The 17890-nt window shown below is 38.5% G+C and overlaps 1 protein-coding gene across 9 annotated transcripts in view; it reads left to right on the top strand.

Moving 5' to 3' along the window:
• Positions 1-17890, top strand: part of ESR1 (estrogen receptor 1) — a 344709-nt gene that overhangs the window by 257949 nt on the left and 68870 nt on the right. For all 9 annotated transcript variants that reach the window (XM_070256168.1, XM_070256165.1, XM_070256164.1 and 6 more), the window contains one exon: positions 17707-17845. In XM_070256168.1, coding sequence (XP_070112269.1) covers positions 17707-17845 — 139 coding nt within the window. The remainder of the gene's footprint in view (positions 1-17706; positions 17846-17890) is intronic.

Below are 17890 nucleotides of genomic sequence, written 5' to 3'. Positions count from 1 at the left end.
TAATAGATTTTCAATAAATCCTTGAGGGATGACATTTTTTCTTGTATTGATTTTCCTGCACAAATCCCTAAGTGTCACACTGAGTAAAGTACAGAGAAACTGATCTTTTGGGTCATTTCAAACAGGTAGGGAGCCATTCACTGTCTATTAAGGACAAAGGAGATTTTAGCAACAAGAAGGTCTCCAGCCCATCCAAAGGTGTTATTCTAATATTTGACCTCAGGAGGCAAAATGGGGTAATAAGAACCTGTCACAAACAGGTACTTTCTCTCCCTATGTAAATGCCCTTCCTAGTTCTGGCCAAAACAAAACAGCAAAATAAAACAAAAATACAATGTGAAGAGCATCTCACTGTTTATTGTTTTGCTTATTTTGCCCAAACCTAGTTGATAGGACTAGATTTTATCAGTGTTTTGGGGGAAATCAATATTGATATTTCTGAATTTTCTCGTAATGTACTTATTTTTTCATCCATCCCATTAACATATAATTTACTAATCAACTACTAAATAAAAAGATCTGTGATGGACTATTCAAGAAATAGAAATTGAGACCTCAGATAACTGCAAATCCAAACCCTTGTGCTCAAGTTACATGATCTCTTTTTGTAGCAACTTAGGAAATTTAGAAGGTTTTTAACATTCTGATAAAAAACAAAAATGTTTTCACTCTCAGTCCCAGTGTTGCAAAATGAGACAGAAGACACAAAGTAGCCCAGAGGGTTAACATTCTAGCTGTAGGAACTTCAAATGGACAAGTATAACCCATTACAACTGTTAATACTGAAGCATCGGGAGAAAAATACACCCTGAGCAGTAATGTGCAGAGTGGCTATGATTGCTGGAAGCTGATAGATCCAAGAACCCAAGTTATTTTTCAACAAACCATTGTTCCGCTTTCTGGCTCTTTCTTGATATTCGCTGTACTTTTAGCAGGACAAAAGTTATTTGAAATTTTTGTTAGAGTTCAAAATTTGTCATGTTCACTTCACTAAAACTTCATTGGATGAAGTAGCAGAATAAAAAACAGAAATAAAAGGGAAGAGACGAGAAAGGGAATGGAAAAGCTTTAGTGGTGCCACCATGCTGAAAAGAATAGAAAACAAACCACTGAGAGCCAAGGGGAGGGAAAGGGCAGGTGTCTCTAAAATCTTCCAGAAGCGACGAGAGAATTTCCAGCCCTTCTTGTTACTTGTTAGTATTTTGTTATTAGGAAAACTATTTGTTTTCAGGTATATTTCTTTTAGATTTTCTGTGTAGTTAGGACTATTCTTTATCTCTTATCTTTACCTTTGTTATTTGTCTGAAGTGTTCCAATTTGGGAGAGACATTAAATGGTTAGGTAAAATTGATGTATAAACATATCATTTACATGTAGCTACAAAGATAATGAGGCCTAGCTTAGGAGACCATACCAATGGGATATTATAGTTGCCAATAAAACCAGCATTCATTTCTTTCTTTTTTTCTATTCTTTCTTAGCTCCTTGCAAACATTCACTCAGAATCTTTTTGGATGTCACTTTTGTGAAAAGCACAGTTCTGGGTTCTTTGGGGAAAGCAAAGATGAGTGGGCCTACATCCTCCTCTCTAGTAAGTACAGAATTAGGGATGACCCAGTAGGTCACGCATCGGAAGACTAGTGCCTTCTAGAAGTGAAAAAAGGTTGAGAAAAAGGATCAGAAACCTTTTTCCGCCATCCAATTACATTTTTCGGAAAGCACGTCGTTAATTGTGCACAGTCTTGCAGATTCCATATAGAGACCATATCATTGGTCCACTTAACCAAATGTAGTCATTTCTCATAGGATCTGTTTATGACTAGGATCTGTTTTCTTCTTGTCAGCTTACATTCTGAAGTTTAAGTATTTTTCACATTCTTATTCTGTCCAAAGCAGAATCCTTTCACAGCTGCATGCCTTTTAGATGGTTTGGCTTTGCTATCAATTTCTAGTCCTAAAATTTGACTTTCACTCGTGTCTAAGATGCTTTGGACAGAATCCAGAGAAGTTCTTCAAAGTGGGCTGGGTAGAAAGTTCTTACCTCATCCATTCTGACCACTTCTCACAGTAGTCGTATCAAAGTCAATGACCAAGTGGGTGTCCTGGTCCTCCCGGCTGGTCCTTGGCTGACCATTTATGTTCAGGCACCAGAGAAAACTTCACACTTCCTACAGGCCTTTATGAGAGATTTAAAGGATGAGAAGTGAGTGTTTTTGGGGTTTTACCTGTCTATTTCTTACATAACTTCTTAACAGATATTGCTTATCTCTTAAAAGTAAATAAAATGTGTTTTTTTGATATCTCAGTCATTTTATAATTCGTTAAATAATCTCTTTATTTTAAGACTTGCCATTTACTTTTAGTCTTCAAATCCTGATGAATTTGCACAGACACTCTTTAGTTAGAAGGATATTAATGATTTCCCTTAATACCTTGTGAAGCGAGTCATCAAAAGTGAGTCATTAAGGCCAATTCCTATGCATGCTCTTAAATAGCACTTGTTTTTTACTAGATCTGTATTGTGTCTTTTTTTTTTTAGATCTCTTTGTCTCATATGTATAAAGAATTCCCCGAAGTTAATAATAATATTCTCTTTGCTCTTCAATAATTTTATGAGAGCATTCCAAGAAAAGTGGGCGAGGGGGAGAGGAATTCCCTGTTATAACGGGATGTGCATGAAATGACCAGCAACCTTTGATCACCTGAGAAGCCATTGACTTCTGTTCTTCCCCTATCAGAGGTTCTTAACCTGGAATCCATGGAACAACAGAGTTCTTAAAAAGAACTGAATTTCAGTTTAATTTCTTTTATTTTGTGATTTTTTAACATTTTATTTTATGCATTTAGAACCTTATTCAGAGAAAGGGTCCATAGACTTCACCAGACTTCCAACTGGAGCAAAAATATTTAAGAAACCTGTTATAGTATTTCAACCTATAAATTTTAGATGGTGAAACTCCTAGTAAGGGTGTGATATTTGGCACTTGTTGTCATTAAAAAGGAGCTAAAGCAATGATAGCTGCTATTTATTTGTTGACTGCCAGTATTTTCCAAGCAATGTGGTAGGTTCTTTATATACTTTTTGGTTTGCACTATAATGCTGCAAGGATATTATTATTGTTCCCACTTTTCAGATGAAGTAACTGAAGCCCAGAGCAATTCATTAAAAACAATTCATAGAGCACACATTAAGAGCAGACACTGCGCTATGCACAAGACATGGAACAATTCACCCAAGGTCACATAACTAGTAAGTGGCAGAGCTGGGCTCAGCAAATCCAATCGTCCCTTCCACCACACATTGCATCTTTGTAATCTCATTCTGTAGTGAAATGTTAAAAATTCTATTGAGACACATGGAACTCTAAGAAGGTAGCCAATAGATATTTTTCTCTTTATGTAAATATGAAACATAATTAGCTCTTCCTGGAAAGTAGTAATTCTGCTATGCTTTTCTTCATTCTAGCATTGCCTGAGCAAAACAGAGCCCAATCAGTGATTTCCTGGAATAAGCCAATTCTCTTCTAGAACCATCACTAGTCTTGGGATCATGGCACAAAATGAGAACATATGTCATTTCAGTGAGGACAACTGTATGTCTTTGTATCCAAGAAAAGATACCTACTCCTCTGCCTCACTAAATATTTGTAAACCTGGCTTATAATTTGGTGTATGTGCCATTGGTTTGCGTGTGTGCTAGAAGGGGAGTTGTTTTGTTGTTTGTTTTTTTAGTAATCCCAAGATTTTCTCATTTGTCATCTGAAATACTTAGAACAGGAAATTTCATAATCTTGAAGATAGATTGTATTTTCACTACTAAAAGCAAGCCAAGTTTGTGCTGATAAGCAAAATTTCTTGGAATCAAAGAGACACCTTTGTGCCCATCTCCACTTCTGGTTTAACTCCTTCTGGATTGGAAGCTGGTTTGAGAAACTGACCATGACACTAAGAGATATTGAGGGTGAGGAATTTTGGCCAACTGTTCCCTGGAGAATTTCCTAGCTACGTCATAGGTGGTAGGAAGAGAAAGACAACAACAACAAAAATCTTTCCTTTTGTGTTTATGACAGAGGAATATAGATTGAAAATTGGACTAGTTCCAAATTGGTAGGCATGGATATTTTCTTTAATTTTAATTTATAAAAATAAAGACAGCTTGTCTATAAGAAGAAAAAAAATAATGATGTTCAAACTTCTTTTAGTTCCAAGAACTCAAAACGGACAAGGTAATTTTGAGTTTCATTTTCCTCAAATTTCCTTCCAGGCTGACAAATTGCTTACCAGCTTTGTGAGAAAAAAACTGTCTCATTGGCTCTGCTCAGTCCCCCAGAGGGGAGCAGTGGACAGTTCTGAGGCCTCCAGGCAGCTCAGCTTCTCCCCAAAGAGGAATCTGGCACGAGGTCTGCTGGGTGGTGCCAGGCGACATCATTGCTAAGGCAGGCGCTACGCTTGCTGTCTAAGTGGGCCTTCACCAGGCCAGTGGGGAGGGAGAACACAAACTCAGGTCTTCAGGGACAGGAGCCTCCTAAGGGCTGGGACCCTGTCTCCTCTCAGGGTCCCCTTGGGATTAAATTAAAGCAATCCTTTCATTCTAATCTCCTCACGTGAGAAAGTGGAAGTGTTGCCTCACCCCAGCCAGGAATGATCAGGAAACAATGTATTTTGTGCCATTTATGAATTCTCATTGTCTAAAGTATTTTGATAAAAAGTCACATACATGGCTAGAGTTGATCTGTAAATAACAGATGTTTATTTTTCCCTTTCTGGACATCTAACAACTTTGGACGTAATGAGTACAAAGAAAGGAAAGCATATGCTAGCTCCATGCTGTATTTTTTTTTTTTCACTTTAGAAATGGTCTCTTTGGGGAAAAAGGCTTTGTTTTAAAGTCAGGTTTTATCAAGTCATTGTCGTCACTATGGAAAAAATGGTTATCATTTTGATGCACTGGCATTTTTCATGACGTCCTTGTCTTTTTTCTTTCTGCATCCCCCTTGTGATTGATATCACTCATCCTCAGGGTTTCAATTCTTACCTATATCCTGATAAGACCCAAATCTATGACTTCAGGCTGCACCCTGCTTCTCAGCCTTTTACCCTTATTTCAGCTATCTACTAGACATTTCTACATGGTTACTCCATGGAAATCTTAAACTAAACATGTTCAACCCAGCACTCACTGCCTTGCCCCATGAACTTTCTCTTTATATGCACCCATCACAGTAGCCAATTCCATCACCCAGATCCTCAAGAGACCCTGTCCCCTTCTCCTCCTCTTTTCATCTCATCAGTTGCTAAATTAGGTTAATTCACCATCTTATTATCTCACCAATGGGTCTCTTTCTCTTTATTCTTCTTGCCTTCACCCTAGTTAAGACTTGGATCCTTCAATGGCTTCTCTTTACCTCAAGGGTAAAACCTAAGCTCTTTAGCATCACCTGGCCACTGCTTCCTGCTCCAGCCACACTTCTGACCACTCCTCCCTCTGCTTTCTGTGCCCCCACATGTCTAGTCTAGAGACAGTTTCAAGAACATGCCATACTGTCTGGTCCCTCTGTAGCTTTGCCTCCTTTTCCATCAAGCATGTCATCAAGACTTGAATTAGGAATCCTAGGAAGTTGTGTCACTCTGGACTAGGTGCCAGTCCTGTGTACTTCCAGGGAGCCCTGGGCAGCCCTCCAATGTGGTCTTAGATACTTTTTCCAATCCTTTTTTAATTGGGCCGTCTTCTCTCTTAGCATTGATGTCAGAGACCAAGACATGTTGAATTTTTCTTGTCCCTAACATCAATCTAGTACCTGGCACATAGTAGGTGTTCAAAGGAGTGAAGCAGTTAATTTTTCTGTAATTAACTCATGTTTTAAGTACTCCAAAGAGTACTATGTTTATGAGTGTTGTTAAATATTTTTCTCTTTCTTTGTAGGAAAAGCAAAGTATTGGGTATTTTAAAAAAATAAAAAAGTATTGGGCAAAATATGTTAATATTTTAATCTATGATCGTATTTAGACATATTTTTAGATAGATTGGAGAGTCTAACAGCTAAGTGTTTTGAACGTTCTACCTACCTCTCTAGCACGTTCCCTCTCTCTTGCTCTTCCTTTTGCTCACCTATGCCCACAGCAGCTGTTTCAGTCCTTCACTATGCTATTCGAACACCCTCCCCTATCACCTCCTTATCCCTCTCAATAAAAGACCTCACCTCCTTCTTCATTGAGAAGCTGGAGTCCTTCAAATTGCTGTGCCTACTGCCAGAAGATAATTCATTTACACTCATCTTCGTCTCATTCATTTACCTTTTTTTCCCATTCATTCAACAAATATCTGTTAAGAGCCTTTTCTCAGCTGGGCACTGCATTAAGTTTTTCAGGTATAATGCTATCCAGACATAGTCCCTGTGCTCAGTCTGTTTCCAATCTGGTGAGAGATACTAATAAGCAAATAGACGTTTACATAGATAAGAGCTAACAAAGGAATAAGAACTTGATCTTGATGCTGGGAGAGTTTAAGTCATCGGCAAAGTGTACTGGGAAGAGGGAAAAGCGTATGCAGTGGCCCAAGGAATAACTTTTTCTCCAGCCTCAGAGATTACAGTGCCCGCTCCTCAGATATTTTCCTATATTTTGGCACTCAACGCATGCCATTATTATCATATGTTCATTTTCCTTACTTCCCCAGTAGACTATGAGTTTTTTGAAAATAAGAATGTTGTCCCATCTCTGTACCCACGGTACCCAGCCTCATGCCAGGTTTATATATATTAGAGATGCTCAGTAACTATTTGGGGAATATTGAGCATGGTTGTGTGAGAAGTAGTGTTTCCAGTTTGTTGTGAGTTGAATTGTGTCCCCCCAAAAGATATATTGAAGTCCTAGCCCCCAGTACCTATGAATGAGACCTTTTTGGAAATAGTGTATTTGCAGATGTAATGAAGTTAAGATGAGGTCATACTTGATTAACCCAATATGACTAGTGTCCTTCTAAGAAGAGAGGAGACCCGAGACTCACAGAGAACACCATGTGATGGTGGAGGCAGAGACTGGAAAGATGCATCTACAGGGCAAGGAACGCCAAAGATTGCCAGCAACAGCAGAAACTAAGAGAAAGGCAAGGGACGAAATCTCTCCTAGAGTCTTCAGAGAGAGCAGGGCCCTGCTGGCACTTTGGTTTCAGACTTCTAGCTTCCAGAACTTTTGTTTTCTATTTTCTGTTTTTTCAAGCCACCCAGTTTGTGGTACTTTGTTGTAGCAGCTGTACAAAACTAACACAATTACTCTTTATTTTTATTAGGAAATAATGTTGTAGTTCCTTAGGAAGTCAACGTTATTGATGGGACCCAATACTGAGCCAGGGGTCATGTTGAGCTAGCAAGAAATGGAATTATTCTTGTTTGATGGTAATTAGTACTTAGGGAATCTCTCCTTTAGGCTGGCCTACCTACCCACTCCACTTTTAGAATGGCTATTTAATGGCCTGGTGGGATCTGCTGTGGTTATAAAAGGATCCACTATGGGTTAAAGGAAGATAGTCTCTGGCATTCTAATTTCCTCTGGCTTCTCTCTACAATGGTGTATGTAAGGTCAGTGGCTCTAGAGTGGAAGACGCTGAAATAACTCTTTATCTTTTCTTTTGCTTCTTGTTCTCTCTGGGCTGAAATTTGTGTTGGAGAATGGAAAGAAGTTGGGAAGAGGAGAACTGTGGGAAGACTGGAAGGGAGGGAGCAACCTTTTCTAGATAAATCCTCCATATGCTTGTGAAACCCTCAGACCCCCACCAGCCCCAGACTTGCTGCCTTCCTCCCTCTTGGTGTGGGGCCCTGCACTCTCTCCTCTGGTTTCTCAGCTGAAATGTTGTTATGTGATTTGGTACTCAACATTTCTGTTACTTCCTGGTGATTCTGCCTTATAAAACTTTCACTGTAGCATTGTGAATTTAAGTAAAACCATGGGAGCATAAGCCTCTTTTTCACTCCTGATGCATTCCAGAACTAGTTGTCCCTGGGTCCTTGGCACCATCAAGCGTTCCTCTAGCTTTTAAATCAAATTTGTGCACATGTATCAAGAAATGCTCCTTAAAACTATCAGATAGTCATCAATTTTGGTTTCGTTGAGGGGTCTGAGCCAGGTGGAAGGAGGAGGAAATCATTGTTGTCCATTTGTTGGAGGGACTTGCTCTGAAGAGGAGATTGTCTGCTTCCTTCTCTTTGTGTTCATGACATTTGTAGTGTTTACTAGGAGCATACAGTTATAGGGAAAACTCAGACTGATGACAATAGTATTTCAAATGCTTCTGTAGGTCTGCTTCAAGGTAGACAGGGAAAAAATGTATGTTCTAAGGTACAAGTACTTGTTGACTTTTCAAACACAGCCAGTTCGTGCTCTTTATCCGGGAACTTAGAATCGCTCTGCTATGCTGGCCTTCCTGTCCATTTGACAAATACGTCAAAGGACAGTCTTGAGTACTTTACTTTATAGTTTATTAATTTTTTTCCTTCTTTAGTTTGCAATCTACTCTCAGAAACTGGAAAATAATTTCCTTTACGTTTTTTTCCCTTTCTCATTTAAGCTGAAATTGATTTCCTTCTGAGCTTGTAAGAAAAAAAATTAAGCTGTAGTTAGTACAATAGCTTTTGCTGAATAAAAATAAAAGACTAGTTTACCTTCAAGCTGTGCTGTATCAGATAAAGAGCTCTTCTGTCCCTCCAAGGGGGATTTTGACATGAGAGAGTGCAAAATTTTATAATATCAATATAGAATAATTGTAGCCAATACAAGAAGTGAGAGAGTTGTTTGTTTGGTGAATGGGGGGATGGGTTTTCTGTGTGTGTTTGGAAAATTGGGAAGGTAGGAGACACTCTTAAATCCATCAGCTTCTCCAGAACTCTTCTCAAATGCTTATTGTCATGACAACCATCTCTTCATAAACCAAGGCTCTGAGTGTAATACAGATGGGGTTGGTAACAAGGTAGAGTTGCCATCTGCTTTGTTTTCTCTGAGGGACATGTTTTTTTGATCCCCAAATCTGATCCTCGTATCTGAAAGTCTTGACTTATTTTTCTTTCTGGAGTCAGATATAGTTGTGAGATTAATTCTTTTCTTCTGACAAACTACTTCCTTATCTGTCATCACACAACTTACGGTTAAATGGAGGAAAAAAAGGATAATTTTGTGTGTGTGTATGTAAACAAATACGTACATATATTTTAATGATTTATTCCTCTCTCTACTTTGCAAAGCCTGATATGAACTGCCTTGTAATTCAATAGTGCAGTCAAAAGTGAGGTCAGAAGAAGTAGCAGTTAGGCAATAATTTTCCCAGGGAACAGGTAAAATGATTATTGCTTTTGAACATTGTATTAACATCTATGCCTCCTGATGGTAGGGCTTCATGAAGTCTCTAATAAGCTCTGTTGTTCTCACTTTCCAACAAAAAGGAGCACATCAGTTCTTCAGGAGAAGAAAATCTTTTCCTATTACTAAATTTGGAGAGAAATTTGCCAAATAAATGAATACTTACCTGAGCGACACAACGCAATACCTTCATCCACTGCTGTACCAAAGATGCAATGATATTTTCTGGTATCAACTTACAAAAAATGGGAACATAATTTCTTAAAGGAACATTTTCAGCATTTCACAAGATCATACATGCTGTGATCAGAATTAAGATGCATCCAGCCTTTGAAAATAAGAAAATAAGAAAATACATTTCTAGCCATTTAAAGGCTAAATTGCTACATAAGGTTAAAAGAAGTATTTTGTGAAGTTCATATTTAAAGTCAAGAATAATTTCCTTCTTTGTGTTATAATTGTTTTACATATGCTACAGTATATAATTCTAAACCTTAAAATCTTGAGCTGCCCTTACACAATAGCTCCATTTTTCTTCTAATCAGAGAAGTTCTATAATTAGCTCTCTAGATTAGAAGTAATTTATTTCCATACACCCTTTATCTCCTATGCTTTGGTGTGTAGATATACTCAAATACTGGTGGATGAGTAAAATGTACCATAATATATTACACACACAAATGCATATCCACAAGCACGTATGATGACTAAATAAATGTGGGCTGATATCCAGAAGGGAAAAACCAGAAAATTTTTGAAGCTGAGTCTGAATACACTCCTGTGGGTAAGTCTAATGATTTTTCAAAGGTGTATTATAAGGAGTGTGGTTCCTTGAATGTAGTTCTGGGAGGGGGTTTAAAATCAAGCAATTGTTGAGCAAACTTGAGACCAGTTTTGTCACTGGATTTCATTCCTTAGCAAGTAGCCTACGTTGAGTAGGCCATTCATGGTACCTAAGACCTTTTGAGAGGAAAAAGTCTTCTGCATTTATATTATACATCAAGTATGCATTGTAAGAGAGACATTGAAAAATATCTCAGATCCTTCTAAGCAAGCTCTCTGTTGGTTTTTCCTCTTCACTTAGGTAAAAATGGAGGAAGAAGTGGAATTACCACAAACAACACTTTTAGTTTATATTTTGGATGTACCTAGAAACACCACCTTTGAATCTGGATAAGCAAAAGTAATTCTCAGAGTAAGATGCCCTAAGCTCTGTTGCATTGTTCTAAAGGAATTGGTCATAATGTCATAAATGTCTTCATAATATTCTGTCAAATAAAACATGGTGCCCTGGTCAGGCTGCATTGTCAAGATTGGAAAGTTTGTAGATTTATATAGCTATCATGACTTTCATCATCTGTATTTCTTTCAACATGTGGTCATCTTCATAAGGGATATTTGAAGTATGTACTGTTAATTTTGAAACACAGTACTTTTGTTTATTTTAAAACCCCTGGACTGCATTCTCCAATCTTTACTCAAATTAATTGGCTGTCAGCTATGCTAAGTGTGATGTATTTTTAAAATATTAAATTTGTCACATTCAGTTCTTCACTTACTGCTGGTTTTTGTTGTTTTGTATTTGCCTGGAGAAAACCACTTGATTTCCAAGGCAGGTGGTCACCAGAGGGCAAGTTTCGTTTTCTCTATCCCAAGGCAAACAAGGAGCAGCAAACCCAGTGCGCAAGTCTGCTGGGTTCAATGCAGAGCCATTGACCATTTATACTGGGGGTGTCCAGATACAGCTGCCTTCTGGGTTTGCTTAACATCTTGAAGTGTTTTGAGTGTAATAAAAGCCCAAACGTGCTTTCTTTTCTCATTTTTTTCACGTGTGTATCTTAGGAGAAATATAATCCTCATGCTCTTGTTCCTTCCACTTTTAAATCATAAAAATGTTGTTTTTAAGAGCTGTTTGATGTCTAGGAAGTCTTTTATTCTTTTTATTAGGTTATTTTTATATGTAAATAAAAAGAAAAAATAAACAGAAAACATAACATGACGTCATGACTTAGGGCAAACACGAAGTGCCCAATTTAAGGTTGAAGTTCTACATCTAGAATATCTTAAAACCTAACATTTCTCTTGGTGCTTTGCAGAAGTAGTGCCCCTTCTCCTGGGCAGAAGCTGCAGGCCTGTTGAGATGAAGTTGAGAGGAGAGCGAATATTCATTGACTCTGGTGCTCTGGGACATCTGCTAACTCCTTAATTTTTGCAGTAGCCCTATGTGGTAGGTCCGTCCATCTGCATTTTAAAGATGGGAAGGGCTTTCAGAGATGTTAAGTAACTGGCCATGAGTCACAGAAGAATTTCAAACCAGGTCTACGTGACTTTTCCACTCATACTCTTTTCATTACTTCCATCCTCCCTGTTCCATTGTGGGGCTGTGGTTGAGGGAGTGTGTACCCTCCAGATAATAAAAAAGTTCCATGTTGGGAAGGTCATCAGGCTTGAGGATGAGGGCTACTGTAGCCTCAAGGAAGCATCAGGTTGGTATTGGTGAGGTGGATATTTAGTAGGGAGGTTGCTTAAGATCATTGGGTAGGTGGAATTGTGCCAGAGGGGGACCTGTGCACACTTCCCTTTATTATAGCAGGGGAAGACCAGAATCCACACAGGGATGGTGACGTAGGGCAGGATAGGGAGAAGGCCATGCTCTTGCATTGTGATTCAATATTTCTAAACAAGTCATACTCTAGTACTACTTATTTTATTTTGTAATGGTCGTATGCATTTAGTAAGAGTGGTGCATGACATTATTTGTTGAAGTAGATTAAACTCATTTCTTAAAACAGAATTTTTCAAAGCTTGTATGTTACTGGAGACATCTTGATGTGGCATAGAATGGGACGCACAGTTTTAATGGGTCTCTCTGTAATGGGACTGCATATAAAAAAGAATCCAAGATTTTGTTTGGAGGGTAGAAGGTCATATTCAACTAGACCAGGGGATCCATGGTCCATAGTATTGAATTAAGTTACTATTTTCTGGAGAAAAAAATTCCAAAATGGAGGACATGAAGCCTGTGTAGCATTTGAACTGGGATCTAGATTCTTCTGATCTTATCTCTTCTCTAGGCTTTCTCCAAGAAATCCCAACTTTTATTCAATTGGTAGCTGTCAGTGTGCTACAGTCTCCTGTTCCATTATGTCTTATTTTTCTTTACCTTATTCCACTTTTGAGTCTTTGGCATCAAGAGGAAAAGAGATGAATTATTTAAATTTTCTTCCACTGAGTTAAGGCAATACAGAAAATGCAACGGGCAATTTCATAACTGACATTTTGTGCAACATTGGGGTCATCATATGACCGAGAACATGATTAATTTTTTTGAAGGTCAGAAAACTAATACTTTTTCCGATGGATTTACTGAAGAAACCAACCACCTGGCTTCTAGTTCTGTAGATCACACACCCCCGAGAAAACCGGCTTTCACAGGGCTTCTATTTCACTTTGCGTCTCCATAGATTGTATCCCATGGAAATAAGAAATATAATTAATGCTTATTTTTTCTCACGCTTCCACTGAAGAGCCACTCTGATTTATCTTTTACTCCACAGCAGTGCAGAACTTTACAGCATCCGTATTAGTCGTTTTGCCTAAGGATCTCTGCACACTTTCAACATCGTTTCTAAGAGCCTTCCTTACCCAATAAGAGTGGGTGAGGCTTTAGGGATCTCCTGTGTGTCAAGGCATTAAGGAAAGAATTTGTGTGGCTGTCTCTAGCAGAGTTGGGTAGAGCGCTTAGGATCTCATGAGACCCAAGGAAGCGGGGAAGACATGCCATAAACTCCTTTCACAGTCCAAACTTAGTTAAAAATCTTGGAGGAGAGACAGTTACTTTATAATAGAGGACAGAGGCAGGAAATAATGAGCTGGTTGTATGTACAGAGAGAGTCTTTTTCTATGAAAGAGGCCGCCCTCAGCTTCTTTTGATCCCTACCCACACAGAGGGTAGGGAGTAGGACTTGAGGCATTTCTGTCTGTTTCTAGTATATTCTGTCACTGGATACTTTATTGCTAGACCTGTAAAAATAGACCAGAGAAAAAGACCTGTGTTCATTTTCTTTTAAAATTTTATTTTATAAAATGAGATTTCTGAGCATTAGATTTCACCTGTTCTCAATAAACTATTGTTACTACTTTTTAGGTATACATTCTGTTTCACTGGTGAGGAGTCCACAGGCTCACAGCTCCCTTGTCACTGTCACTAAGATGGGAGTCCCCAAGGGACAGGGTTGAGTCACCTCTCACTGTGTCACCTACAAGAAAATTTGTCACTGATGCCCTTACTCACATCACATAGGAGCTTCTAGCTCTCATCTTCCTTATGGCAACACTTTCAAGTGTTCCAGAAAGAATGAAATTTACTTGTTGAATGCCTCTAAGTTATTATAGCAGATCCAGTTGAAATTGCGTATTAGATCATTCTTCCTTTTCATAAGGAAAATAAACTAAGGGATTGAAACTTGATGTCTGTAGATAGTTGGCCCTCTAATTTTGTTCAGGATTTATTACATTAATTTTCTCCCTTGGTTATGAATGGAGAGTATTAATGGACCTTTAGTTCACACCAGAGGGGCATTTAGTTCCAGTATGGTTAAAATCATATTGAGACCAGTGTACTGGTAGAAAGGAGACACTCCATCGAATAACTTCCTTCCTTCACATTCATTGAGAAGGTTAATTGGCAGTCTTCTCTGCATACTCCTGCCAACCCTGCCACAGGAACCTGCAAAGGACACTGTGCAAGAGATATATAGCCCTTGTCTGTGGGCAATATGCACAGCTGAGAAAGATAATTAAGTAGACTATTTCTTTTTGAGAGATCTACATCATTTCAACAGAAGGACCCAGCAATTCCGCTATACGCAGACTGAAAACTATTACTAATAGACATACTTCAGATGGATTTCATAATCACCAGACTTGTGTGGTACAAATGGTTATGGTGAGCTTCTTAGGTTTCCAAAAGACCGCTATAACTGTCAGACTTAAATTTTGAAGGGAGATTTGAGACGTATGATTCAGTTTAATATGTCGAGTTGCCACCAGAAAGTGCTCCTTTGGTCTTCTGAAATTGATTGATTATACGGCCAGCTGTAGATCTTGCTAGATCCCCCAGTCTCATCTTGTGTGACTCTTCCAGGTGTATGGAGGGTATTGAATGAATAACATGGTGTAGGTATCATCGTGGGTGATATTATCATATAATTCCAACTTTTTCCAAATAAAGCAAGGAATATCATGAGAAGAGAGAGAAGACCTCCCTTGTCAATATTAACATTTCTGAAAGTGGATTTAATTTATAGTATAAATTTATATTGCAATTATGAAACTTCATCAAAAAGATTGGGGTGAAACCTTAGAGACAGACCTTTCCTGTGAGCTTTCCTTTTAAGGCCTGCTTCCTGGAGTTGGTTTATCCCATTAGACATTGGATACTGAGAAAGAGAAGATTTCCTGCAGCCTTAGGCAGCGTTTCCTCCAGAGCAAACCTAGTCCATTTTGACCCCATGCACTCTACAGGTAAATCGCTGCTGGTTGTAGCAATAGATACTTGTTCCGTTTTTTACCCCAGGAGGCCTGAAACCCAATCACTGTTTTTTAATCCTCTAGTTTTCCTTACGAACAAAGCTGCCCACTTTCTCTCCAGTTCCAAATCCTGTTTTAGAAAGAGGAAAGTGGAACCCACTCTTTCCAATGGGAAGACAATTGTTCTGATAAACACTACAGTGTTTTGGGCCTTGGCGTGGCTGAGTGATGTAACAGAAAGCGAAATAAATTTGGAGTTTAAAAAAGAAGGATTTGATAGAATCATGCATCTTGTGCTTCTAATGAGTATCCAGTTTAGAAGGATTTACAGCTATGTGCATAATTAATATGAATATAGTGTAAGATAATGGTCTGTTAGAAGCACATGAAAATATGCTCAACATCATTAGCCATTAGGGAAATGCAAATTAAAACCACAGTGCCAGTGTGATACCTCTCTGTGTCTACTAGAATGTCTAAAATTAAAAAGACTGATCACACCAAGTATTGGTGAGGTTGTGGAGTAAATAGCGCTCTCATCTATTGCTGGTGGGAATGTGAAATGGAGCAAACACTTCTGAAAACAATTTGTCAGTTTCTTAAAAAGTTAAATATATACTTACCATATGATCCAGCCATTGTACTCTTAAGTGTTTACCCAAGAAAAATGAAAGCCTATGTCCGTACAAACACTTGTACATAGATTGCTCATAGAAGCTTTATTTGTAATAGCCCCAAACTGGAAACAACCCAAATGTCCAAAGAAAGGATAAGCAAATTGTGCTTATTTGTTGGATAAAGCCATACAATGGACTATCACTCAGCAATAAAAAGAATAAACTGGGGCTGAGTGGTTAAGTTCACATGCTCTGCTTTGGCGGCCCAGGCTTCACCGGTTGGATCCTGGGTGCGGACCTACACACCGCTCATCAAGCCATGCTGAGGTGGCATCCCACATAGACCAACCAGAATGATTTACAACTAGGATACACAACTATGTACTGGAGCTTTGGGGAGGGAAAAAAAACAGTAGGATTGGCAACGTGTGATAGCCCAGGGCCAATCTTCTTCACCAAAGAGCATACCTTTAAAAAAATAAAAAAAGAATCTGGGGCCAGCACAGTGGCCGAGTGGTTTTCATGTGCTCTTCTTCGGTGGCCTGGAGTTTCACCGGTTTGGATCCCGGACATGGACATGGCACTGCTCGTCAGGCCATGCTGGGGTGGCATCCCACACAGCACAGCCAGAGGCACTCACAACTAGAATATACAACTATGTACTGGGGGGCACTGGGGAGAATAAGAAGGAAAAGAAGAAGAAAAAGAAGGTTGGTAGCAGATGTTAGCTCAGGTGCCAATATTAAAAAAAAAAAGAACCAACTATTCATACATGTAAGAACAAAATAATTATAGTGATTTAAAGAAATCAGACAGAAAGTTGAGAGACTCTAGATGCGCCATAGACTCTGAGCTCTTTCTCTGGCTTGGATTTCTCTTTGTGGCTCCTCACCTATTTGGTGGTAAGGATTATGTGAAAGATGGCCTTCAAGTATATAAGAAATGATGAGCTCATCCTTTAATGCCGATTCTGTGAAAGCTCCAAGACCCTCAAGAAGAAACATCCAGTAGGCAAATCATCTCTACTTGCCTGCCTAAGGAAAATAAACGTGTTGTGGCTTTTTAATTAATATAAGAGAACAAAGAGTTGAGGACAGAGAGAGAAGGAAGAAATAGATGGGATACCTCAGGGCAAAACAACAGGGAACTGATATGGAAATCAGCAAACTTTATGCCCATCTTGTTTATTTAATGCCCCTCTTCCTCTGGCATGTCTTAATTTATGTGGTTGGATTTATTTAGTCACTTGATCCAAATTCTCTAATTGCAGCTCATAAGAGGTAGTGTCAGTTGTGTTCAAGGGCACATGTTCTGGAGATTATATTCCCATCTCTGACCTTAACAAATATATAAACTCTCTGAACATCTATTTTCTTATCTGTAAAATGATATCCCCATCAGTTCCTACCTCTTAGAGTTATTGTATCAATAAAGATTAAAAAAATTATAAGGAAGTACTTAGCATTGCTTTTAACTCATGGTAAGGACTCAATAAATTGCTCTTCCTCTTCTCCCCCTTCCACCCCCTTCCTCATTCTTTTTATTATTAGGCATCCAACATATTGTCCATTATTGGAAAACCTTTAATCTCCCAATAAGCCACGAGAAAACGTGGTACATTTTATGTTTATTACAGAAGTCATCATAATATCACCTTTATACATCTGACTCATTCTCCCTCAAGTGATTTATTTACATGTACTATTTTATTAGGCTTTCTCTTCCATGTTGTGAAAAAAAGAGCATGGCTTAGTGATGAAGAAAAGAAAGAGAAATTTAGTGACTTTGGTCCTGCCCATGTTCCAATTCCTATTTGGTTTAAGGCAAGTAATTTGAATTTCTTACACCTACATATCTTCAACTGAAACAAAAATGAAATATCATAATCACATAGGGATATTAGACATTTCTAAGTAAAAAGAATACAAATTTTAACACTATTTAAGTACAGAACTTCATAGAAAGCTAAGCGGGTCATGTAAGTTTAGTATATTTCTGTAGATGTGACACTAAGCACTAAGAAACTCATGAAAATTCATTGATATACTAGCTTTAAAAAAGAGTTACTTGACTTTCCTATCTAGTGTGTTTCTGTTACATGTTATTAATGGAAAATAGACCACCAATTCAAATCCCTGGTTGCAATCGTTTCACCAGTAATGACTACTTTTCATTTTAAGTCGGCAAGATTTTTCTTGTCTTGTTTCAGGCTTTGTGGATTTGTCCCTCCATGATCAGGTCCACCTTCTGGAATGTGCCTGGCTAGAGATCCTGATGATTGGTCTTGTCTGGCGCTCCATGGAGCACCCAGGAAAGCTCCTATTTGCTCCTAACTTGCTCCTGGACAGGTGAGTGACCCGGCTGTAGCTTGAGGGAAGCACATCCTTTGTGAT

The sequence above is a fragment of the Equus caballus genome, chromosome 31, assembly GCF_041296265.1.
Source record: "Equus caballus isolate H_3958 breed thoroughbred chromosome 31, TB-T2T, whole genome shotgun sequence".
Lineage (NCBI taxonomy): Eukaryota > Metazoa > Chordata > Mammalia > Perissodactyla > Equidae > Equus > Equus caballus.
This window is presented reverse-complemented; position numbering and strand designations above follow the sequence as displayed.